This window comes from Crocodylus siamensis, chromosome 1 (assembly GCF_052110815.1).
Source record: "Crocodylus siamensis isolate JL-2025a chromosome 1, ASM5211081v1, whole genome shotgun sequence".
Lineage (NCBI taxonomy): Eukaryota > Metazoa > Chordata > Crocodylia > Crocodylidae > Crocodylus > Crocodylus siamensis.
The window spans coordinates 401978508-402005405 of record NC_143395.1 but is presented as its reverse complement, the minus strand read 5'-3'; the positions used below and the strand labels follow the sequence as shown (position 1 = coordinate 402005405).

Below are 26898 nucleotides of genomic sequence, written 5' to 3'. Positions count from 1 at the left end.
GGGTTTGTCCTGACTTCTCTGTTCAGCAACCCAGGAGCCTTGGTTATGAATGGATGGCCTTCACCTCAGTTCTTAGTTTGGCATCCAGTCTAACTGCTGAATTCTGGTCCCTGTGGCCTCTCCTTCACTTGTGGCATCAGCTTGTCATTGCCTGAAAGGGCTCAGCTACCAATCCCAGTTATCAAATAGTTTCACATTTTTCCTAATCTTCTATTAGTGATAGTAGATACATTGCATTGCATTTATTTATTGCTTTCCAGTCCTGGTCCTCCATAGACATATTATTGATTGAACTGAAATCCACTTTTAAAACAGTAAAAAGAAGAAAAAAACCCTACAAAATGTGCACACTTTAGTGCCTGTTTCCTTCTTTAAAAAAAACAGTTTGCTCTTCCACATTTTGGAATGAAAATACAGGAGCAAGGTTATGGCTTTTACCTGGGGAAAGGTGGTGTGCCAACTCTTTCCCTAGTGTTTCTATGTAGCAGACAGCTACAATTGGTTTATCTCCACTTGCTGAACATACAATAGGAAAGCTGCTAGTGACGTAGTGATGACAGAACTGAACACCCATTGGGCGCCTATCCCAAGAGCACCTGGGGAGACAAATTACTCCAATGTTTTATATGGTGTAACAATAGCTTTTGGAGGACCTCCTCCCCTCAGCTGCAGACAGGATGCCTCCCAGGAATCGTGCCTTTGCAAACATACCTCATTTACAACTTCATCTCTATGAGCTGTAATTTGGTCTACAGAACGCTGCTGCATCCAGATATTAAACACCAAGCTTTATAGTTTGCCTTAGTTTAAAGCAAGTAAGATTAAGGGTGTGCTAATGAAGATAGAGGCCTTGCTGTCAATGGAAAAAAAGTGCAAAGACAATTAAAAGCACTAAACCCACCGTGGTATAATGTGATGTGAAGTACACATTAGTTGCAACATTTGGCTTTGTGTGTTTAAGGCCCTTTCTCTATGAAGTTAAGAAAAAAGCAGAATGGGCAGTGCCCAATAAGGGGGAAGGAAAGTCATTCAGAGTGCAAAAGAGGCAGCAGCTTTCTAGAAAACTGCTCAACAAGATTATTTAAATCCCCACGGGGTAAAGACGAAACAAATACCTGACTTCAGCTCAGATTCCTTATATTCTAAATTAGGTCAAACGTTCAGCAAGCTAGAGAGAGTGTGAACAGCTCCTTCTATTGATTTCACTTGAGTCTATTTACAGTATTGCTCAGCAATCTCATGATGAGTAAATTGAAACCTTTCTAACACACCATTTTCCAGTAATTCTTTTTTTCCGCCATCATGTGCACTGCCCACTTACAAAGGGGCAGTGGGACAAAGCATGCTGTTCTGACTGTTGGGTCTATTTTGTTATTAGAGTGACAAAAACGGTTCATGTTAGGATAATTCACTACTGAAATCCAAGCACGAAAGCTATTTAAGCTTGCATATGTTAGTGCCTCAATGAGGGGCAAGTGCCCTGAGGGGATATTTCAGCTGTCTCTTGTTAAGAAATCTGTTTGCTGTTTTTACTGTCTCAGCAGTATATGTAAATAAAGGATTGTTATAGTGCTATAATTCCAAAGCAATGGGCCTTAACTATACTTCAGTGGTGCTATAGCCCAGCCCACTAGAACAAGTCAGGGCCATTTCTTTCCAGCAGGCAAAGCAATTCTGATAGTGTGAGCTGTTCCCAGTATATAAAAAGAGCATATAATTAAATTGGATAGAAGGGACAGCCCAACACCATGTCAAATGCTAGTTATGTCACCACAAATTGTAACATGCTTTTAAGGATGGCAGGACATTGTATTTGCTGGCGGAGATGTTAGCACCCGCAATGGATTTAAAATAAAATGAAATGAAATAAACAAGGCTTCATTTTTATCTTAAGAAAGGAAACAGCAGTTTTACTGTTTGGGGAAAAACCCATAAAGAACGTTGTCGCCTGACTTCAGTGATAACAGGATCAGGACCCACAGGTCAGCACTTTTAAGTAGCCCATTGGAAGTGCTGTAGAAAGTGCTACTCCATATGAAGCAAGGTGTTGAAATCTGTCTCTTAATGATCAGTGTTTTAGCATTACAATAGCATTTATTTTAATGAATTCAGTCCTCTGATTTGTATTTTTTAAATAAAAGTCTACATCTACACAGTCTTTAAGATCCCTTTTCCGATAAAAAAATACTGTTCTGCTTTATAGTGAAATTAAGAGAAAAATTAGAGAGCTTGGATTAATAGCTGAATTTAAAAGAAAACATCCAAACCAAGCTTGCTCAAACCTTACAACATCAAAGAATTGCTGGTGTTATATCAGAAGCTATGGGGGTCATGCCTGATTTGCAATTTACTTTGCATACATTAATTATTTAGAATAATTGCATACCTCCCTAATAATATCTCTGTTGTGTCATCTTCCTTCCTGAATAGAAATGATTTATCATTTCTGTTCACAGACAGTAAAAACATGGCCAACCAGCTTTGGCTTTATCCTGCAGTTACAGGAAAACAGGTCATTTCAGAGCCATATTTTAGGACTTTGCAATGTATACAGGCCTTCACATCTTGCTCCAGGCACTCTATTATAGGTCTACATTGCAGCCACTGTCTTGACTGAGGCTCAGACCTGAGCTAGCTTTAAAAAAACTGGCTTGAGTCTGGCTGGAAGTGCAAGTGTGGCATCATGGAGCTCAGCACCAGTGGCAACCCACCCGCAAACCCAAATAAATACTCAGGTTGTCATCCTGTGATCTGCTTGCTGTCCTCAAGCTAGTTAGCTGAAAGCTAGCTTGGGTGTGTCTACACAACCTGCCATCCTGTCTCAGAAGTGCTGCAGCATGGACATAGCCCTAGAGAGAAAAAAAAATGTCACATCTGAAGGGGAAAAGGCAAATCCCAACAGGTCAGAGTTTTAACACCGAGAACAGAGAGTGAAGCTGAGCCCAGCGGCTCCTGTCACGGGCTCTCTGGTTCTCCAGATTAAGCGGTGAACCCTGAATGATTTGAACAACTTAGAAGCTAAAGACAGTAATCTGCCCATGGGTAAAAAGCCCATCGATACTCTGGGAGTTAAGGTCCTGGATGTAGGATAGTAGGATCTAAAATTATATCAATCAGCGAAGGGCTACAGACCTGTATGGGAATTTAGAGCTTTAACATCAAGCGATTGGTATAGGGTACCAAAACCATAACATAGGCCTAGGCAGGAATAAGAACAGCTAATTGAATTGTATCAAGAAGAAAGATTATCTTGCTGGTAAAGGGTTGGAGGCAGAAGACCAGAGTTACATTTCTAGCTTTGTTGCCCACTTTCTGTCTGACTTTGGGCAAGCCTATAAATTTTGCAACCATTTACAAAATGTGCAAAATAACATTGTGTAAGGCCCTTGTGTGGTAAAAGTCTATTAATGCTTATGAGATACACTTGGGTGATGGCTAATAAATGCCAAGGCTAGGTACAGACTGTAGCAGGGCACCTTTGGGTGCCTGCTTGCAGCAGGACACCTGTGGTTCCTGCCACTCAAAGGGGCTGAGTAGGCAGCAGAGGCAGCCTGCAGGTGGCTGCACTCCCTGGTCAGGAGTCATGTAGCCAGCAGGAGACTGCCTGCTTGGGGAAGAGGGCTCAGCTGCTGGCAGTAAGAGCACCACACCTGTGCCTCCCTAGTGAAGGGTGAGTATGGGTGCCAGAAAGCCGCAGCCCCTGTTGCCTTGTGGGTTACCCTGTGGAGGGGAAAGGCTAGAGGAGCACACCCTGACAGAAAAGTACAGGGGCCAAGGCCCACTGAGTGGGACCCAAGGTGAGGCCCACGCCCATTAAGTGGGGCCTGCGGCAGGGTCCAGGTAAGTTGACAGATGCTGGAGGCCCAAAGGGGTGTAATGCCCACAAGGGTCCAGGTACATTGACAGATGTCTGAGGCCTGAACAGCCATAGGCTGAGTTAGGGGGGCCTAAGTAAGTCATCAGACACCTGAGACCCAGAGGTCCCAGTGAGGGGGCAGAGTAGTAGGGACCCAGAGGCTATGTAAAGTACAGCCTTAAAACAGTCTGAAGAGCTGCACGTGGGCTGACTGGACTAGCTGCAGCTGGCAGTCATGTAGAGTAGGGCCTTAAGATGGCCCGAAGGACTGCATGCGAGCTAAACGAAGTAGCTGGAGTGGAGGCCTCAGTAAGGGGGTGTGAGTTAAGACCCAGGCATGTCCAAGGACACCTGAGGCCTAGTTGGGCCAGAGGGCAGAGTGGCCCAGTAAGGGGTGAGGGGAGTGATGGTGGAATTTGGATAGCATCTGCAAGGCATGGGACATGGTATAAGGGAAGGGCAGGAGCCATGTAATATGCCCTTGGCATTGGGCTTTAAAATGGGCAGCCTTCTGCTTTAAAATAAACAGCCTATTGTTTACACCAGTGTTTCTCAAGCTTTTAACTAGCAAGTCTAACTTCTGAAAATTTTAATAAATACCCTGATATTCAATTTTCCAGGGAATTTTATATTTACAGACTAAAGTGTGCCATATGTTCCAAGAAGGGCTATGTATAATACAAGGCCGTGATATGATAGATGTCTGATCTGGTGTGGGTAGGGTTGCACCTTTTACACAACTCAAGTATGTACCTGGGCTAGAAGTGATGCTGGCCAAAGTGAGGAGGGCTGAACACCAAATTATTACTGGGGAATTTAATTTTTTAAATTGCACCAAATTTTTTGCCATAGTTTTGAGGGAGAGAGAGGAAAAAAGGGTGAGAGACTGAGTGTTGGGGTACCCACATACCCCTGCCTGTGTTTTGCATACCCCCAGGGGTACACGTACCACAGGTTCAGAAAGTATGGTTTACATCAAGGCATGGAGGAGAATGTAGGTGGGCAGACTGCCCAGATAAGGAGGTGGGCCAGCATGGTGACTGGCTCTGATATTTACCCTGTTACACAGACACTCAAAAAGCCCAAGATGGAATCAATCTAAGTTACGTGGGTTTTTTTATAAGTGGCATATTTTAGATCAGTAGCGAACAGAGCGCACGTTCACCCTTTAGTGTGTGTGTGGGGGAGGGGGGAGTGCAAATCTTAGACTGGATTTTGCCTTTTTTAAACCAGCCTATGAGCGCTGAACTTCTGTTCTGTTACAAGCATAGATTGATTTTGTGTGCTGAACTTCTGGTCTGTTATGAGTATAGACCTGTTTCTGATAACTTATACCGGTAAATGTGTAATGTCTGTACCTGGCCCTAGTTTACACACAAAGAGCAACATTCACAGAACATTATGGCTGTGTCCACACATGGTATGGGTGTTTGGTTCCCTGTGGACAACTAGCAATGGTGAACCTTGCACTACCACTCCTTGTCCCCAGGGAACGTGCATGCCATTCACACTCAGGTGTGTGGGAAGTTACCCCAGGGGCAATAGGGAAGGCTGGGACCAGCACTGGGGTGGCTCCAGCAGCCTTACCTGGGGTCCTCAGGCCCTCTCAGGGCTGCAGCAGCAGCAATTCTGATGCACAGAGCCTGGCTGGCAGCTGCAGCATGGCTTTGGGCGGCCTGGCTCTGCTTTTGAGTGCCGTGTGTGTGCTGCCCCTCTTTTTTCTCTGCAGGCTTTTTGACCCCTGGATATCCAAGGATCAAAGAAAAAAAACCATGGTGCTCCCTTGCAGTGCAGAGAACACCTGAACATTCAGTATGTGGCACTGCAGACATGTCTGCCATACCACACTGCCACATTTGTCTGGACATGGCCAGCGAGTACAAACCTGACCACTGAAAAAGCCTGTGGAACCTTTCTGCTGTAGTCTTGAAATTCATGGTCATAGACTATTTTTTTCACAGGACCCTGCCTCATTTAGTACCCAAGATAGCTGTCACTCACTTTATTAGCCGCTAGTCGGTATTACATCCTAGCCTTATTACTCATTGAGCCTCCAGGTCTTATTTACTATACACTAATTCAACCCTGCTCTGACAACAGCATTAGAAATTTATGTACAGGCTTTTTTATGGAACTCTTCATTAGTATCTAGTGCTTATGACCATTAAGTTCATTTATCTTCACAGCACTTCATGAGTTGAGGGGGCGGTATTATTGCAGGTTATGGATGGGGAACTGAGGCGCAGCAAAGATTTAGGTCAGAAGATTCTGCCAATGGTGGTTGTCCACTTCAAGGCATCCTCAACTTGATTTATGTTCACAGTACAGCTCCGACTGACTTCAGACATATCTATTGGTGCCCAGCACTTCTGCAGATCAAATCCAGGTAGGCTAGGCCTCCAGAAAAGGAAGAGAACACATTTACAGTCAGATTGTATTTTACTTATTAAGCCTGTAAGTGGACTTAGGTGACTAAGTGCAATTCTATTCCATGCTGCTCTAATCCCTGAGAAGCAGGTAATTGAAAAGATGGGTGGATCCTCCTCCTCTGCAGTGGTTTTTCCTGACTTGGTATTGGGGTGCAGCACCTGGGGCTGTTGTCCTATGGGATAAGGCTCCTGAAGTCCCAGGAGCAAGGACTCTGGTGACATCTGTACATGCCAGTGAAGCAGATCAATTGTGCTAGGACACATCTTGGTAGAGCTGTTCCTGTTCCAAAGACAGTGTCTGTTTATAGCCTAACTAAATCCACTTAGGCACCTAGGAAGTGGAGGAGAATCTGACCCTACTGTTCACCTTTGATTTAAAGTTTGGGTTAAGTGACTTGCTCAGCATCACACCAGCTCTACAGCAGGGCCATGTGTAAAGCAGAATTCCCATCAGCAGCATTTAACTGCTTTAATCACGGCATGTTCCTTTTTCCTCATGTAGTTCCCTCTCTCATTTGCTACTCTTCCAGCTTCTGCACTGAATTAGGCAGGGGTCCTACAAACAACAGTGTCCTTTGTTACATGGGCCTGATTCATCTGCAGAGCATTTCTTTTCTGGACATTGACTGAAGCAAAATATAGTACAAAATATAATATCTGATCTCATTTTATAGAATCATAGAAAATTAGGGTTGGAAGGGACTTCAGGAGGTTATCTAGTCCAACCCCCTGCTCAAAGCAGGACCATCCCTAACTAGATCATTCCAGCCAGGGCTTTCTTGGGCCAGGCTTTAAAAACCTCCAAGGATGGAGATGCCAATACTATTCCAGTGTTTCACCTCCTGCCAAGTGTGACTGTTTTACAGACTGTTTTAGCAGGGTTAGAATGTAGTTCTGGGGTGACATCCCAAAAAAATATCTAGAGGCCAGGATTTTTTATAATAGGTTCTAATGGACCAGCTGTATAGTTGAGAGATCCATTGGGCAAACTTTCAGGCATCAGGAAAGATGCCCGTTGCCTGAAAGTTTGTCCAGCAGCTCTCCCAACTATGCAGTTGGTCCAGTAAGAGATATCTTGAAAAGTCTTGCCTGCAGACTGTTTTGTAACCCATTTTACAAGGTGACCAAACTGAGGCTTGTGCAAACAATGTGAATTCTGGCATGTATTAACTTTTCATAGATTTCATAGATTTCATAGACATTAGAGCTGGAAGGGACCTCGGGAGATCATTGAGTCCAGCCCCCTGCCCAAAGGGCAGGAAGTCAGCTGGGGTCATAGGAACCCAGCAAGATAAGCATCCAATTTACTTTTGAAGGTGTTCAATGTAGGTGCTTGAACCACCTCCGCTGGCAGACTGTTCCAGACCTTGGGGGCTCGGACAGTAAAGAAATTCTTCCTTATGTCCAGCCTGAAACGGTCTTGCAGGAGTTTGTGACCGTTCGACCTCATCATCCCTTGGGGCGCTCTGGTGAACAGATGTTCCCCCAGATCCTGGTGGTCACCCCTGATAAACTTATAGGTGGCCATCAGATCACCCCTTAGCCTGCGCTTTTCCAGGCTAAAGAGGCCCATGGCTCTCAGCCTGTCATCGTAAGATCTGTTTTCCTGACCTCTGATCATGCGCGTGGCTCTCCTCTGGACTCTCTCAAGCTTCTCCACATCCTTTTTGAATTGTGGAGCCCAAAACTGGACGCAGTACTCCAGCTGCGGCCTCACCAAGGCCGAGTACAAGGGAAGAATGACGTCCCGGGATTTGCTCAAGAAGCATCTATGGATGCACGCCAGCATTTTGGTCACTTTACTAGCCGCAGCATCGCATTGCAGGCTCATGTTCATCTTGTGGTCAACGATGACCCCCAAGTCTCTTTCTTCTGTAGTGCTAACCAACGTAGCACTGCCGAGCCTATAAGGGTGCTGCAGGTTTTTCTTCCCAAGGTGGAGAACCTTGCATTTTTCGGTGTTAAACACCATGAGGTACTCGTCTGCCCATTTGCTGAGCTTGTCCAGGTCAGCCTGGATCACCCGCCTATCTTCTGGCGTGGATGCTTTGCCCCAAAGTTTGGTGTCATTGGCAAACTTGGCCAGTCCACTCCTGACTCCAACGTCCACATCGTTAATGAAGATGTTGAACAGTATGGGTCCCAGGACAGAGCCTTGAGGGACCCCACTGGTCACAGGGCACCATGATGAGTGACTGCCATCAATCACAACCCTCTGGGTCTGACCACGAAGCCAATTTCCCAGCCACCGGATTGCGGTGGAGCCAAGGCCACAACTGGCCAGTTTGGCCAAGAGGTGATCATGGGATACCAGATCAAAAGCTTTTTTGAAGTCAAGATATATGACATCAATCTCTTCTCCCTTGTCCAGGTGATAGGTCACCTGGTCAGAGAAGGAAATGAGATTGGTCAAACAAGACCTACCCGCAACAAACCCGTGCTGGCTATCCCTTAGGATGTTAGCCTGGGCCAGTCCCTCAAGGATGGCCTCCTTAATCAACTTTTCTAAGATCTTCCCCAGGATAGAAGTCAGGCTAATGGGCCTGTAGTTAGCCGGATCCACTCTCCTCCCTTTCTTGAAGATCGGCACCACATTGGCCTTCTTCCAGTCTTCGGGCACTTCACCAGAGCGCCAGGAGTTTTCAAAGATCCGTGCCAGGGGCTGGGCTATGATGCTCGCCAGCTCCTTGCGTACCCTGGGGTGCAGATTGTCAGGGCCGGCTGACTTGAAGGTATCCAGCTTCTCAAGGTGTTCCTTCACGAGGTCAGCATTGATGGAGGGTAGGGGATCCCCCTCACCCAGATTTCCCTGTCCCATAGCAGGCATGGGCATCCCGTGTGACTGATGAAAGACTGACGCAAAGTACCTATTTAATAGGTTGGCTTTTTCCTGGGCGTCAGTTGTCAGTTGCCCCATCTGGTTTAGCAGGGGTCCAACATTGCCCTTGCTTTTCCTCCGGCTCCCCACATATCTGAAAAAGGACTTTTTGTTGTCCTTGATGCCTGAAGCTAGTTGGAGTTCAGTTGCAGCCTTGGCTTTCCTGGTTTGCTCCCTGCAGGACCGGACCAGCGCAGAGTAATCCTCCTTGGAGGTGAATCCCGTCCTCCATCCTTTGTAAGCTTTCCTTTTTAGCCACAGTAGGTCCGCTAGGTCTCTGGAGAGCCAGGGGGGCTGCTGTGCCTTCTTGCTGCCTTTCCTCCGTGTTGGAATAGATTTAGCTTGTGCACTGAGGATCGCTTCCTTGAGAAGCAACCACTCTTCTTGAACTCCCATCTCCCTGGGGTCATGGTCCCTGAGGGCCTGACCGACTAGCCTCTTGAGCTTGTCAAAGTCGGCTTTTCTGAAGTCAAGGACTTCTGTGTTGCTGACTGACTTGCTAGCTTTATGGCGGATGGTGAAGGTGATCAGCTCATGGTCACCGTCACCCAACTTCCCATCAATCACTAGGTCCCCGATTAGGTCGTCCCCCGTAGCCAGTACCAGGTCAAGCAGCGCTTTGCCTCTCGTTGGCCCATAGACTTCTTGAGTCAGGTAAAGGTCATCCATGCACGAGAGAAAGCTTTGCGCCCGCTCAGATTTAGCTGAGTGGTCTTCCCACAAGATGTCCGGGTAATTGAAGTCACCCATGACAACCAAGGTCCTGGAGCAAGCGGCCTCAGTCAGTTCCCGGGTGAACTCCTGGTCAAGCTCGGGACTTTGAGTGGGAGGTCTGTAGTAGACTCCCACCGTTGTGTCCCCTGTGCCGAATTCCCCATGAATTCTTACCCAGAGGGTCTCTAGCTGTCCATGCCGGTCGCCAACATCAGCTTGCAGGGACATGTAGCTTTCCTTCACATAGAGAGCTACACCCCCGCCCCTTTTGTCAACACGATCCCTCCTGTATAGGGTATAGCCCTCTATACCCGTGGTCCAGTCATGGGTGGAGTCCCACCAGGTCTCCGTTATCCCAATGACATCATATTTCTTTGCACTGAGCAGGAGGACGAGCTCGTCCTGCTTGTTGCCCAGGCTCCTGGCATTAGTGTACAGGCAGGCAAGTGTGCCCTTGGGGGCTCTTGCCTTGCCCACAGATTGTGCCAGGGCTGGGGCAGGGGTGGGCTCCCTTAAGTGCCCCCTTAAGCGCCTTGTTCCGCTGGCTTTGCAAGGGCTGTTCAGCGGGCCAGCAGGGGCAGTAGTCCCCCCCATCCCCCAGCGGGCTTAGTTTAAAGCCCGGTGGAGCAGGTCAGCCAGCCTGGCTGAGAAGAGCCTCCTCCCCAGGGGAGAGAGGTGGAGGCCATCTCTTCCCAGCAGCTCACTGCCTCCTTCTCCAAAGAGCGGGCTGCGGTCATGGAAGCCAAAGCCTTCCCGATAACACCAGCACCGCAGTCTTTGGTTCACCACGTGGATCCTCCTCTCCCTTTTCAGCCCATAGCCCGAGACTGGGAGGATCAACGAAAACACCACCTGAGCTCCCAGACTCCTAAGCCCCACTCCCAACTCCCTGTAGTGCCTCATGACCTGGCTGGGGGTGCTCCGAGCCGTGTCATTGGTGCCCACATGAATAAGGAGCATGGGGTAGTGGTCTGTGGGCCGGAGGAGCTGCGGGATCCTCTCCGCAATGTCTCGGATGCGGGCCCCCGGGAAGCAGCAGACTTCCCGGGCTAAGGGGTTGGAGCAGCAGATTCAGTACTTGTCTCTCCTATCTGAACACTGCTCTTTTATTTGAGGTTTCTGTTAGTTAATATTCCAGATTTTTTAAAAAGGAAAATAAAAATTCCAGATTTGGGCAGTCTCTTGATGTCCTTTTGATCCAATAGTAGGATTGTTTAGGTTGAGAACACAGGTATCTGCCACTTGAGCTGATGTACTAACTGGTGAGGATGGCATGCGCACAGTCTGGTCAGCACTAAGTGCTGCTATGAGGGAATGGAGGAGTGTGTTAGCTGTATAGATGAGCAGTCTTGTCTGTACTTGGACATATGAGAAGCTGGGGCATTTTTTGTGACGACAGATCTTCTAAGATTTTAGCAGCTAAAGTCTGAGAAGTCTGTATCAAGCATGTTCAAGGCTATTACACTGACACAAATATGGATAGAATTAAAAACTTATATCCCTGACACACCTGTGCTGCTAAACAACAGATAGAGTGCAAAGGTAGTGATGCAGTTTAAAAACATTGCTGGAGCTTTGTTTTGTTTTGTTCTTTTTAATGGGCTCCTGGCCTCTTTCTCAGAAACATCTGTACTGATGTGGCTTAAAAATTCTGCCCAAAAATTTAACATGAAATGCTTACATTTTGCTAAAAAAAGAAACTAAACATGGTGTTAAAATGGGAAGTGCCACACACCCTTAACAATAGACAGTGTTACCATTCATGTATAACAAATGAGAGTGTATCAGCTGCAGTAACAAGATGAATAAAAGGAAGCCAACAGCCACAGGAATAACATAGACAGCCTTACTGTAATCAAATCAAATAGTATTACAAACTTGGATACTAAACTGAGGTTTTTATCAGCTGCAGACAGAAACCTTATGCTGGTAAGGTCTGAAATTATAAGTACAGTTTACTTCCTTTTAATATAAACAGTGTTACACACATCTGGCCTTGATTAAAATGACGTGTCTGAATAGGCAATGTTACTAGTCTAGTGTGCAGCATTTTTCACAGATATATCAAACTGTTCCAGGAGTGTGGGCAGAATGTGATGAGAGAAAGCTACTGTTTTGTCTCCCTCCCCACCTCAGTCTGTGACCCCCCCTTCTTTTTTACATAAACAGCGTTAAAATCCAGCATGAGAAAAAAACTACATTAATGCTTCTGTGCTGCTTTTAATCTTTGGTGCACTTTGGAAACATTAAGGTATGAATGATTTAATCCCTCTAAGTTAAGCAGGAAGAAAAAGCTGTTTTAGTATGGTCATGAACTATCTGACTTATTCCCCTAACACATATGCACCGTACAAAACATTATGGTTTACAAAAAACAATGTTAACTTCTAAAAGTCATTAACTTTTATTGATTCCTACATGGATTAGGCATTTTAATATTTTTTTCAGCTTTCAGTGACTGCTTATCAGCTTTTCCAGACACAAAGTCTGAATTCTCTGGTTTCAGATCAGGTAAAAGATCCTGACTATAAATCCATAGAAATGAATTGGTTCCAAAGTTCTTGTTTGAAATATATGAACATCCATTTTCATAACTGCTTGAATTATGACATGTCACTGCTTATTTTAAAAGAAGATAAAACAATATTGAGGTGTGTGGGACATGTTTGGAGGAAGATAACTCTGACCTCAAAAGCAGCCTGGAGTCTATAGGAATACATCAAAATGCAAAACAGGGAGAGTTCCCTTTCCATTACAGTGCCTCAGTATATTGCTCAGCTCTCCAAACAACTGGATTTGTGCTGGATTAAGGGAAAGCCGGTTTCTGGACATCTGAATCTGAATTTGTCAGGTCTAATTGCATTGAAACTACATCCTGGGAACCGCTGTAAAAGCCATGTTGCAAAAGAAGGCCAACTCGTACTGTGCATAACAGATGGAAGCAGGAGCATATATGTGTTAAAAAGAATTGGCAACAGTCTGGAACATCCTCTTTAATAATGTAGTAAGCCTGCAGATAGACAGCAATTCAGATGTTCAGACTGGGACTTCTACCAACATGACATACTCACGCCACAGTTACCTGCATAGTCATCCCATCTGCTACAATGACATGGTACTCTGCTCACACCTCATTTGGCTCAGGGGATGCCAAGCAAATGTAGGTGTAGATGGAAAATACCATAACTGCAATCACTTATTACAGCTCCCTTTTTTGTGAGAGCACCAAAGCACTGGCTTGAGAGTCCTTTTATCTTTTGTTGCAAACAATGGAAGAAAGGAAGGTACTGAAGTCAAAATGAAGAAGTGAAGTTCATAGATGGCAGGATTGAAGTTGACAGAGTTATTATCAGCTGGTGCTAGTGAGCAGCATACCCATTCATCCATCTGAGGGCTGTCCAGCTTGTATGAAGCTTATGAGGGCTTAGCTTGTGTTCCCCAGCCTACTGGTCCAGGAACTGTTCCCTCCACTGCCTCCCCTGCCGTCTTTTTGCTGCTGCTGTTTGGGTCTTTGAGCTTGCACTCCCCACCACCAGCTTTTGCTTCCTGCTTCCACCCCTGGTAGGGGAACACCCTTCAGGGCTCAGGGAATCTGTGTTCTGGGTACTTCGGGGGCTAAGGTGTTCCCTAATGCAGCATGGTGCAATGCAGCATGGAGGCCTGGGAGATATCTGCTGTGCAGCATGTGGTTTGCAGATGTGTGTGGCCTGGGGGGCATGCAGAAGTTGGGCCCTGCCCCAGCTGAAGGAAAGGTCCCAGACATGTAAGGTAGTTATTGATAGAGAGAAACATGCTATTAAATTGTATTCCATTAAGAAAAATCAAGAGGAAAAAATGCACCTGAAAGTGCTGATATTCTATAATTATTGATAGTAAGGCATTTTTTTTTCAGTGCTTTCTGTCTTCTCACTTTGATCCTTTTTGAAACAGGACATTATTGATTGTTGACAATACATAGCTTGCTACACTGATGCAAATAAACCATATTTTCACACCTGGATGCATAATCTTAAGCATTTATACCCTTACTTTGATCACCAGATATCTGGCCTAAGTTTTATAAGGTGTTAAACATTTATGACACCTCCCCCCCCACACACATATGCACTGACTTCCTTGCAAATTGGACCATATAATTTGATTATATGCTAGATTATTTGAAAGGTACTTGTTTCAGTATAGAAAGGTGGCTATCATTAACACTGGCTGTCTTTGGAAAAGGAACAGATTCATTTTGTTTTTCTTACTACAATGGCAAAGAAATAATGGATAATTGGGTGTGTCTGCATGTGACATTTAACTTCACATTTGTATAGTTTACTGTAAAATAAGCATGTGCATCTACATGTGCACATGCTTACTTTGCAGTAAACCTCCCTAATCCTGAGTAAATTTGTTACCTGCAAATGAAAGTAGCAGATTTACTCAGGATTAGTAATGGCCCCATAGTACTCGTGTAGATCATAGTTTCTCAACCTGTGGTGCGTGTACCCCTGGGGGTATGCAAAACAAAGGCAGGGGATATGTGGGTACCCCAGCATTCTCTCTCTTGCCCTCTTTTCCTCTCTCTCTCGCCTTCAAAACTGTGGCAAAAAAATTGGTGCAATTAAAAAAATGAAATTTCCCAGTAAAAATTTGGTGTTCAGCCCTCCTCACTTTGGCCAGCATCACCTCTAGCCCAGGTACATACTTGAGTTGTGCACCCTTGGTGTAAAAGATGGCAACCCTACCCATACCAGATCAGACATCTATCATATCACAGACTTATATACACAGCCCTTCTTCCAACGTATGGCACACGTTAGTCTGTAAATATAAAATCCCCTGGAAAATTGAATGTTGGGGTACTTATTAAAATTTTCAGAAGTTAGGGGTTACTTGCTACTTAAAAGGTTAAGAAACACTCATGTGGATGACAGATTGGGAGTAAAATCGGCTCCCAGTCAGCCATCTGGTAGGAGGTGGGAGATAGCTCCCTGCCCATGGGAGGTGCCTGCTGCCAGGATGGGCTCTGATGCAGGAGCCCAGATGATGACTGTGTCCCCCTGCCCTGGCAGCAGGAAGCTCGAAGCGCCCTGCTCCCAGATTGTGACTGGAGAGTGGGGCAGGGAGACCCTTATGTGCCAGCCTGAATCCCATAATGATGAGACTCAGGCCAGGAGATAAGGGTCTCCCAAGCCACACCTCATGACTGTGGAGCTGGCTCTGGGAGCTCCCTGCTGGCAGGGGCAGGGGTTTCCCACCCAGCTCTGCAAGCATGGAGTGGGGGGGGGGGGATGCAGTATGTCTAAAGAAAATTAGATTTCTTTAAAAAAATCTTTGTATGTTAATAATTATCCATGTAGACAACAAAATTTAAAAAACCCAAATTAAATAACATTATTTAATATTATCATTTCTGTTTACAGTTGCTTAGGAATTTGTTTAAAACATAGCAGGTAATTTATTACGTAAAATATTCTGTATTTGATTTGAATATTTTGATTCATTTGTATACAGAAAAATCATACTGCTTCATATAAAAGTGTATTAGATTTTTGGACGATAGATGTCACTGTTCAGTCACACAGTGGAACACTGAAATAGCCTTGTGTTCATGCAGTGACCTTTCCACACTATTTTCAGATCAAATCATTTTCTAGCATATTATAAATCATTATCACTTCTGCATCCGTTAGGCCCTCAATTGTGTCTACATTTCTTAATGGCCATAGAGTGTCTGAATGCAGTATGCATAGTATGGGGAGTGGGATCTGTCCTTACCAATGCTGTATGGTCACTGTAACACAGGCAACAAAAATCTGTTTTGTAACAGTTAGAGTTTTCTAATAGGCGTAGGACAGCATCCAACAACTCTGCATTTTTGGTAAGTTCTTAAAATAAATATTTCCATTTAACTGATAGTTAGAAAAAAATAAGTCTGCTATATAAGGCCTTCAAGAATTGCATACAACTGTATTTTTTAAGTTTGTAGTTCTAGTACCCTGAAAACTCTAATGTTTCTATCTCCAAATTTGTTATAAGGTTGACAATCACTGTGTTAATTTTAGCACCTAGTTCATCTCCTTTATGTTAAAAATCAGTCTGCCAAGCATTTTCTCAAAGGCCTTGTTCCCATCTGTGAACTGAACAAGGACAGTGATTGAACGGAGTGAAATGAGCTCGTTCAGCACATGCTTCAACACATCCACCCCATCCATACTGAACTGAGTTTGTCTCAAGTCCGCCACCAGCACTGTCCATATTATGCCAATTGTTTACCCCTCATGATACCTATCTCATAATTCAGAAATCAAGCAATATAAGATGATAGTAGGAAGGCTAGTTTGACTATATCCTTTCTTTTGGTCCAATTTGGTCCTAAATTGGTTCAGTTTTAACCCAGTATCAAATTCATAAAGGTAGCTTAAACTGCTACTTAATCATTTGTAGCCCACTTGGTTTATTCTGATAATGCTGACACAACAGCTACATTTGAAACCTGGCTGGGGATTTTCACACGTGCTTCCTTCGGGCACCCAGATCTGCTACGTCCTAGCTGGAAAACTTCAGCCAAAGTGATTTCCAGGTGTGCCAAGGCTTCTTCTTGTTGAATTTCTCTAATTAAAGAATCCTTTTCACCATCAGATCTAAAGTCACTGACCTTACAACACCTCTTACCCCTACCCATCTGAGAAAAAAGGGACCCAAATTTGAAGGCCTAGTTCACAGTGTAAAATAAAGCACAGCCAGTAGACTGCTGGGTGACCTGATTAATCAAAATGTTTCTGAATTATTAATGGCATCATGGAGTGTAACAACAATAGGAGAGAGCAGTAATAGGATTGAATGGAAGGAGTGTGACCTGACAGATGGAGCAGGGGATTATGACAGGCTTCAGAAACTCTTATATTCTGGTTCTGATTCAGCCACAGCTTTTCAGTATAAGTGCAAGAAACTTGGGATCAGGACTCTGATCTCATTCCCATACTATTGCACTCTGCTCCACTCCCCTGCAGTGTACTTGTACTGGTTTATACCAGTGTCTAATTGATCCATTTCTTAATTACGCGCTGCCCCAGTTCTGCCATGAGCACTGAGCATCATAATGCTTTCCCACTTCCCTCAGGGATTAGTTGTTTCAGTCTTTGTTGCCAAAGCATGCACAGCTCTGAAGATGACACTGACCATAGACACATTCAGTATCATTATCAGCTTTACCTTTCTGTAACTGGCTTTTTGATCCTTGTTGCCATCCTTGGAAATGGCAGATTTGAAAACTGTTTCTAGAGCTCTATAAATGTTTCTTTATTCTGTGCAGAAACCCTGAGGTGAAATGCAGACCACTACTGCAGTCCATGTGCATGGTCTTTCTTTTCCAGAAGTTTGACATGTTTCAGTGAAAGAAGATGTCATCTTTTAAAAAACCTAAAAATAACAGTTGTTTATTTCTGGTGGCTAAGGATAAATGTTTACCTATGAGGAGGTCATCTTCTTATGATCAAAGCCAGAAAACAAGTGCCATTGCTTCTTGAGTCCCATTAGCTCAGAGGTCAGTGTCTTACACGGTCCAAGCACCACAAGGATGTAAACGTCTGCAAAGGTGGGAGTGCCGGATGCACACACATGCTAGAATTCCCATGTACCTCCTTGACTCAGATTAATACCCGAGCAAACTAATGATATAATTAGACTCAATAATGCATCATGTGTTCGTAGGCTTCTGATTCATTTTTTGTTTCCCCAGGTTATCAATGCAGTTGCCTCTCTCAATACACAGGAAGAAACTGTGAATCGGAAATTACAGCCTGTTTTCCAAATCCATGTCGAAATGGAGGGTCATGTGATCCCATAGGCAATGCCTTCATTTGCAACTGCAAAAGTGGGCTAACAGGAGTAACGTAAGTGAGCTTATTCCAGAGTGTGAATGTAGGGTCTGAATTATCTTAATAATAGGGCTTTCTGTACAGGATATATGGTACTCCAAGCCAGTGGTACATAAAACTATATGACCAATGCAGGTGGCTTACTCAAAGCCCTGGTTAAGACACCCAAGAAACCTGCAAGATCAAGGTTTTAAAAATGGGTATCCTATAAAGCAAGTGGAAGGTGACGTTTTTGAAAATTGGGTCACCCTGATTAGCAAGTCGTCGTCCCCTCCCCCCCGACTTAGGAGCCTAAGTTAATGCTGTGGAAACAAACCCCTATAATCAGCCCCTCAGTTTTCTGCTTTTATCACCCATCTCTTCTCTTGTTTTGTGTTAACCTCTTTGCTTACCAGTTTTCTTCTGTGTTTCAAATTCTAGTTTCCAGTTTTCTGCCCTCTCTAATATTTACACATCCTGTTTCCAGTCCTGCATAATATTATCAAATCATTATTACCCACTCTTTACACTTATTAGTCTATATAATTTGGTTTAATATCCTACAGGAGAATCCAAAACACCTGCAGAAAAGTAAGCATCTTCCACTGCATTTTGTGTCCCTGATTCCACACTTAGTTGTTCCATTTTATTTATTTATTTATTTATTTATTTTGGGGGGGGGGACAGGAGGGGGGTTACTTACTAAAATCAATAGTTGCACCTACATAATACATGCCCTCTTATATCAGGTCAAAAGAGCTTTTTCTTGAGGAGAAGAATTAAACAAGTATCTTCCCTGTATATTTTCTTGTCACTTACATAAAAAGCAGTGGAATTAGTTTCCACCTCTGGAAGGTTTTAAATGTCATAATGTGGCTGGATAATAATATGATCATTTGTCAAGAGTTGACAGGGTATAAAACAAAACTGCTATCTTGACATCTTAAGTAATTAATCACAGGCTGTGTTGTTTGCTAATTATCTGTATCCACAACTTGCTCTTTTAAGGTGTGAAGAAGATATCAATGAATGTGAGAGAGAGGAATGTGAAAATGGTGGCTCCTGCGTCAACATTTTTGGTTCATTTCTATGTAATTGCACTCCTGGGTATGTGGGACAGTATTGTGGGCTTAGGCCTGTTGTGGTACCCAACATCCAAGCCGGACACTCCTATGTTGGAAAGGAAGAGCTCATAGGAATATCAGTGGTTCTTTTTGTCATCTTTGTATTGATTGTCTTGTTTATAGTTTTCCGCAAAAAAGTATTCAGGAAAAACTATTCACGTAACAACATCACCCTGGTGCAGGACCCAGCTACTGCTGCCCTGCTTAACAAGAGCAATGGGATCCAGTTCAAAAACATAAGGAACAGTGGGGACAGTAGGAATATCTACCAGGAGGTTGGGCCGCCTCAAGTTCCTGTGAGGCCAATGGCCTACACGCCTTGCTTCCAGAGTGACTCGCGGAACAACTTGGACAAGATAGTTGATGGACTTGGAGTTGAGCATCAGGAGATGACAACTTTTCACCCAGAATCTCCTCGAATATTAACAGCAAGGCGGGGTGTGGTGGTGTGTAGTGTGGCTCCCAATCTGCCAGCCGTGTCTCCCTGTCGATCAGACTGTGACTCCATCAGGAAGAGTACCTGGGATGCTGGAACTGAAAGTGAGTAGTGTGGTGACAGCACCTGATGTGTAGTGTTTCCTTTCTTTTCTGTCTCATGCAATAAGAGCTCTTATCAGTGCAGCTCAAGGTTGGCAGAATGAACCAGCCTGTGCTATCAGGTTAATGTTTTACAAGGTTGATGAAGAACCCTTAATGAAGCTTGTTTAAAGCAATGGGATTAATGCACTTGCACTTGTTACATTTGGTTTATTTCTGATGGCATGTAATTAGGATCAGTCTGGGTATGCATGTGCTCTACTTTAATACATCACAGTATGACTAACCACTGGGCCAGAAAGACTCAGTAGGGTGATTGGCTTGAGAGCTCTTGTTACATGATTTTGTCCAAGCATATTTCTATGGAAAAGGTACATTTTAGGAGACATTGTATATACATTTCTGAAATCTTAAGCTCTCTCATACCTTGAACAATCAGTCTCCCAACAGAAAATTAGTACTATATTGGGCAACACACTTAAAAAGGGTTTTGCAAGAAACAATATTCTACAAGCAGGTGAATGGATTGGTAAATATTTTCTCTTGCTTATATTTGTGAAACAAGTCAGAACTGCTCCTAGACCCATATTTTCAGCCTGTCACCTTTACATTGGCATTAAACTTTAAACTGTTCATACCATCTGTTACCATTATTGTTGAGTCTTTCAGACTTCCCATGCACCTCTTCCCTTTTCACTGATGGCAAGATATATTTTCCATTCTGGTATGATTTATTGTAGACATAGGGACATGACCCATGCTATCATAGCAGGAAGTACCAATTTTTAGGGAACCATATATTAGGGCCCTGTGTTCCCAGCAAATTAGGGTTTGCATTACAGCATGGGTCTCAGAGGTGTTTTTGTGATCATGTCTATTGTTCATCTTAGGATATGGACAAGCTTTTAACTACTTTAAAAGGGGAAGGAGAGTTGCCATCTGCAATGGTGCAATGCATGCTAGAATTTATCTGGTACATCTGCATGTGCCTTTGGTGATACAGGTTAATTGTACCACCTTAACTTTGACCCTGAGCAAATCAAGTTTAAAGTGCAGCAGTTTTGCTACACTTGTATTGTTTCAGGATAATGAAAATATAACAGTTGTATCGGATCCATATATTTTGATGGATATCAGTTTTACATCTGTCTATGCTCCACTCCCCCCCAACAATCATATCAATCTTTTTTCCGATACTCTTTAAAACTGTAGATGTTCACATTAAGTAACCCCTCCCCCCACCACTCCCCTTCCTCCTTATAAAGGTGCCTGATTCTGTAATGTTTAATTCCACCTGACTAGTTTCACTGTTCTGGAAATTATGAATCGAGAAAAAAGGGACCAACGCAGGTATTACTTACTTCTGTATTACAGCCCTTGTGATGTCTCTGTGCAGCACAGGTTGCAGCTGAGGTCAGAAGTTTCATTGAATACATTTCTAAATTTATTTAACTGTAATTCTCAAACCTGGAGGTGTTGTTTTCAAATTGGACTTCCTATTTCTGTGGCAGATAATCACATGCCCAGATAAAGGAGTCTCTTTCTTACCTATAAATACAGCTTTGTTGACTGAAAGAACACATCTAAATAGACTTTTCTATTTTATTCTATTCTGCACTGGTTGTTTTATCATACTTATATACCAGACTCAGATTCACAAAGGGATATAGAAACCTAACACCTTTTTTAAATCAATAGTGATTTAGGTGCCCAAACACTTCTGTGAATCTGGACATGAAAGCCTATAACAGAACATTTCTCTGTTACTTCTTATGGTGGCCCAAATAATAAGCGATTGAGTGTATATATATATTTGTGTGTTTAATTATATGTCTCAAGATGTAATGGTTTTGTGACTTTAAGCATAGGGAGTGAGCATTTATACCATAATGTGTAGTTAAATTAAGTATTCTTGGCTAAAAATAGACAATTGCTTTGATTTGCACCAGAGTATCTTGGGGCACACCAAATCCAGACTTTACAGACAACCAAGCTCAATGCCCTGCATTAATTACTTATGAATTATTTGAATTAACGATTTGCCTTGGAACAACCATAGCTAATTTGACTTAATTGTCATTTAAACTTCATGTGTACATGGCTGGACCGTGTACCTTTTGGTGAGGGTTACAGGACTGAGTCAGTATGTCTCCCACCAAGCCAGTTGTTTCTTTTTAGTCCTTCAGAATGGTGCAGGAAATAGAAGAAATTGTTGAGTGCTTGAAGCTCTTTCAATGAAAAGCACTGTAAATACAAGGTATAATCTACTACTTACTAGGGGCAGAGCAATTAGGCTCTGCTGAAAAGACCCAGGATGTGAATGAAAAGATTCTCATCAAATTCAATGGGCTTTGAAACTCCCTTTAATGCGACTCAGCCCCTTGAAGGTGAATAGCAGAGATCAGTGTAACTGGATTGTATGAGCTGTTTATACCACCAGTAGTAGATCATAATTTTGTATGGTGCAGGTGCCACCCTGCAGAATCCAATACAGTAGCTTCTTCAGGGCTTATGCTGTTATCAGCCATTTGAAAACTTTTTTACTACTAGTAAAGTGTTTCAGCCATCTGATATCTTTATATCTTGATTGGCCATCCTCTTGAAAAATGGATTTAGTCATTTCCTGGGTCAATAAATTATTTTATTCAGAAAAAACAAACCCCTCCCCCCCTACTTATTTGTAGCATTTAAATGAGTTGTGGTGGTATAAATGCACGTTTCTACACAGTACCATTTTGCTTTGTTTTTGCTATCAATGAAGGTAAAGGGATTGATGAAGCTGAAGAAGTGACCTGTTTTGCAGGAAGTAATAAAGGCAGCAACTCTGAAGTTCAGTCTCTCAGCTCCTTCCAGTCAGATTCGGGTGATGATAATGGTAAGAAATGATTATAGCTTTACAATACTGGGGACAAGTGAGTGTTGGGAAATTTGCTGACTTTTTTAACTATTCCTTCATAGAACCATAGATAAATAGGGAATGGCTCTCGGGAGTTCACATAGCCCAATCCCATGCTCAGTGTAGGATCATCCCTGTATAAACCATCCAAGAAAATGTTTGTCTAACCTGTACTCACCTTCCAATGATGTCAGTCTGTTCTGATGCTTGCTCTCATAAACAAGAGTTCTTCCTAATATCTACCATATTTCTTTGAATATGACTCACGTGCTAAATTGAAATATTTCTTGTAAATGTAATATTTCTTACATTCAAATTTAAAAAGGGCGTTCTACCCCTGTAAATGTGTCTTTATTCAATTTGTTCTTAAATAAAGCATCATAAAACTAGGGAATATTTTACATTTGAGGAGAGCCTTACCAAGAAATATGGTAAGCATCTTGGGAATCTATCCAAAGTCCACCTTCAGAGGCAGGATGGTAGAAGATCCAGTAAAGTCTGAGCAGAGAATTGGGGACCAGGAATAGAAATCCTCTCTCTCTGCTCCAAGGTGTTGTACCGAAGACCCACCTTTACAAGAATCGTCAAGATTTTGGGACCCAGGCAGGGCAACTTCCCCAAAATACCATGATAATAAGCTTGGATATAGGATTTTGATGACTACAAAAGCAGTGTTTTTCCTTCTTGGAGCAGGACTTCTTATTTTTCATGAGTCAGTTCAAAGAAAAACTTGGTGGGGGTTTTAAGGTCTCATTCAAAGTCCCCCAAGCCCCATTACCTTTCAGTACGCAGCAGTGAACAACTTCTGATGACTTGGTCTAAGCTACTAATCTCAGCTAAATAAATGATAACACTCTCTTAAACCTCCCCTCCAAGAAAGTTTTTTGTTTGCCTGCATACCCTAGATCATAATCTTTTTATTTGATATGGACAGAATAATATATGAGCTGAGTGAGACCTGCAAGGGCAGATCAAACTAACAGTGGTCTGAGAAAAGGCAAGACGCTCCTGCCAGGCAGGAGTGATGGATGTTGTGGATGTCTTATTCATATCCACCAGCAAGATTATCACAAAGAAACTGCACACAGAATCTTCAAGAGCCAGTTAATGAACTGTCTGGACATTCATTCCCCAGCCATCTAGTGTAGCTCTTCCCAAGGTACTCTTAAATATTAGAAAGAGCACTTACAGTGAAGTGCACTCACAGCTCTTTTTGATTCAGTTGTGGCCTTTTTCCTCTGACAAGCAGCACAGACATTATTTCTAAGTCCATGAATGATTTTTTTCATGGAAAAAATGATTCTTCTCTTCATTATTATTTCTTTAGACTGTTTGCTTATTTCCTTGTATTACACTGTCACACAAAATCACTTTTCATACCAACCAATTTTTAATTAGTGCAAACACTGGCCTTTCAGGTATGTGGGCCTGGTTCCATTTAACTCAATGACAAAACTCCTACAGAGAACAAGATTGCACTCTTTGTACCCATGCAGTTGTTGTGGAAGCAGTATTAAAATATGGCTTTTAAAGATAAGACTTCTTATTCAAGATCTAAAGTCATCAAGTCTCTGATGCCCTCAAAGAAAATCAGGAAAACTATTAAGTCTTGTGAGATATCCTACAGTTGTTAGTACAGGTCAGCATGGATTGGATCTTGTGAGTTTTTTCAGTGTAAAGACCCAAAAAATGAACACAGCCATAAACTGGCAAAGGCATACTGAATCTTAGAATCAGAAAAATGGGGCAGGAAGGGTCATCTGGAGGTCATCTAGCCCAACCCACTGCCGAAGGCAAGGTCATCCCTATCCAAATTACCCTGTACAAGTACTTGGGTTGCAGTTTCTTATCTACCTTGTCTAAACTGAAGAAAGACTAGGGGGATGAGGGCTATCAGTGTCCTGCCACTGCAAAGATCATTAAAATACATCTAAGGGGTCCAAGGATGAGGACCTCAATGGAAAAAGCAAACCCCATCCCTCCCTAACAATCCATACCAATGTAACCATGGGGTAAAATTTTTCCTGATCACCTTGGAGTTTTAATCCCAGCAGGAGCATTAACACACCCTGTCAAGTGCTTCTGAAGAAGAGGGAAAAAACCCTGACACCTGTAGCAACAGGAGGAGGAAAATAATTCCTTTCCAGCACCATGTGGCAACCAGCGAAACCCAGAAGCATAAGGAAGACCAACCACCCTGCAACCTAGGGGCAAAAACATACCTCCATACGTCAGACTTCCTAACTAGAGACCTGAACTTCCTTTTCTGCGTCCCCTTCATAAACACTTACCTAAGCTGTTTAATCTTCCTTTTAAATGCTAAATTGGATGTAGCATTCTGTCTTGTGTTCCTGCTGCTGAGCATGGTCCTCTCTGTTATCCACGTGGACATATTCATGCACATGCATACACACATGTTAGGTTGAAGGAACATCACCTGCTTGAACCAGCAAATGCTTCTTCACCCCATCATTCTACTCTACCTCCTGCTCCTGTGTTTCAGAGGCTACTAAAGGAATCAACCTGAACCCACACTACTGTTTAGCAAGCATTCGTCAAGGAGGGAGAAAAGGGTGACTGTCATCATACTTCTTCCTTTGCAGGATGACTTTGATGTTACCTGCAGCCCTCAGTGTCTTCTTTTAGGTTTGGATAATGAAAACACCCAGGTTGTGTGATGGGAATTATTGAGGAGAGCACCATGTTGTGACAATTGTTAGTAAAACTAGGTAGCATTTTTTCATTTTGCAGTGACTCAGGAGACTTACTCAGCATCATAAAGTAAGTAAGCTTGTCTTGCTAGAGCTTTGACAAACCCCTGCAAAAATACTACTATTCCAAACACAAGTCTTTCCTGCTTTTTCACAACAGAAGCACTACTACACGTGTAGGCAGTAGCCGTTCACTCAGCCATTCATCATTAGGAACCTTCTCTGGGCCTTCCATTGCCTTGGTGGGTTTTTCTCACCACTCTTACGTTTCCTTTGAATTGTTTTAAACAAGTCAATTTTTTTTCTCATGTCTATCTTAGTAATTTCTGATGTGTTAAAATTGTTCATCCCAATGTGCCCTGCTCAGAATTATTAGTGTTAAATTTTATCATCAACATGAGATGCAATGTCTTAAGATTTCTTATTAACGTGAATGGGAAGAAACTGCCTGCTCTCAGCAAAATTAGCTTTAAGCTGACTTTAAGGGCAAGTTAAAATTTCCTATGCAAATAATAAGAATGGGTGGGCTGAGGGAAACTTAAATGGGATGGCCCCTGACAGCAGGTTCTCCAAGACCCTCAGTTTCTTCCAAAAAGCTAGAGCTGTTCTTGGACATGATGCACCCTGAGTAAGGAGGGGAGATGGTTCCCTCCAGAGCAATGTGAGGAAGCTGAAAGCATAGCTTTTGCAAGTCAACAGAGTTGCCTCTCTTGACCATTCTCAGAACTTGACTCAGGTCCCCAGACTCACTGTCTGCCAAGAGGATGCATGGCTGCCCCTGATTAATAGGGCGTTGTTTTTCACTTACCAGTTGTGTGGCTCATGGGTGCCTGGTATGAACATGAGTCTTTCTTCAGGTTTTGCCTGTTTGCATTAGCAATAGAGTACGCAAGCCTTTATTCTGTCTTCAACTTCTGTGGTCCAAATCTTGTGCTGGTCAACTGTGCAAGGGGGAAGCTGAAATTTTTTTAACAGGTTTGCTTTAATCCTATTGGTCACATGGAAGAATGCACTGAAGTGCTGCTCTGGAAAGACAACTCTCTATTTCTGGGGAAACAGATAATTAAATAATGTCTAACAAGTCCTCTACTCTCTGTAATCCATGATGCACTAGTGAGGATGCGGCTGCATCCATGATGGTATCAGTAATATCAACACAGCTTGCAGATACGTGTTTATTTGGTTAACCTTAAATGCCTACTGCCAGGGTTGTGGATGTTGCCTTGGTTAACATAATATACCCCTGGTCCTTTGCTCCAAATTTAATGGCAGCCTCAAAAAGGTTAGCATATATTTTATTGATGCTATTATTCCGTTTCCTCTATTTACTGCCTATCCATGAGCAAAAATGAAAGGACTCAAAACACCTTGATAATAGAGACTATTTTTGGCTCAGTAACAAGGCCATTTTCTCCATTTTTTACATAAGCATTAAGTTGAGTCATAGTCATTCAGGATGGAAAAGACCACCCACACATGAAGGGCCTCATCCAGCACCCGTTGTACTTTGTAGGAACCCTCCCATTCTTTTCTGTGGGCTTTGGATCAGGCCTCAGCTCCATGGTTGTAGCTCCTCAGTGTGGGGAAATGTGGGATATTAATCTGTGTGATCTGACCTCTTACAATGAACGGCTTGTTCTCAGATGATATCAAGTGCTATTTTCCTGAAGTTCAGCTAAGCATCTTAATGGTGCTACTCTGAAACACAGAATATCCTGGAGTCAGCTCATCCCTACATCCAAGCCATCTCTGCAGTACCCTTTAGTCCTTCACCAACCAGAATCCAGACCAGTTACTTACTGGAAAATGTGTCTTTTGGCACAAGTGTTTGTTTAGAACCCACCAGAGATTTGCAAAAGCATTTTGTTTAACTGAGGTCAAAATTTGGGCTGAAACCACTAGACTGTGT

At 43.2% G+C, this 26898-nt stretch overlaps 1 protein-coding gene across 5 annotated transcripts in view; it reads left to right on the top strand.

Moving 5' to 3' along the window:
- Window positions 1–26898, top strand: part of FAT3 (FAT atypical cadherin 3) — a 661489-nt gene that overhangs the window by 618810 nt on the left and 15781 nt on the right. For all 5 annotated transcript variants that reach the window (XM_090030588.1, XM_090030587.1, XM_090030584.1 and 2 more), the window contains exons 23-25: window positions 17604–17757; window positions 18730–19385; window positions 22144–22257. In XM_090030588.1, the coding sequence (XP_089886714.1) occupies window positions 17604–17757; window positions 18730–19385; window positions 22144–22257 (924 nt within the window). The remainder of the gene's footprint in view (window positions 1–17603; window positions 17758–18729; window positions 19386–22143; window positions 22258–26898) is intronic.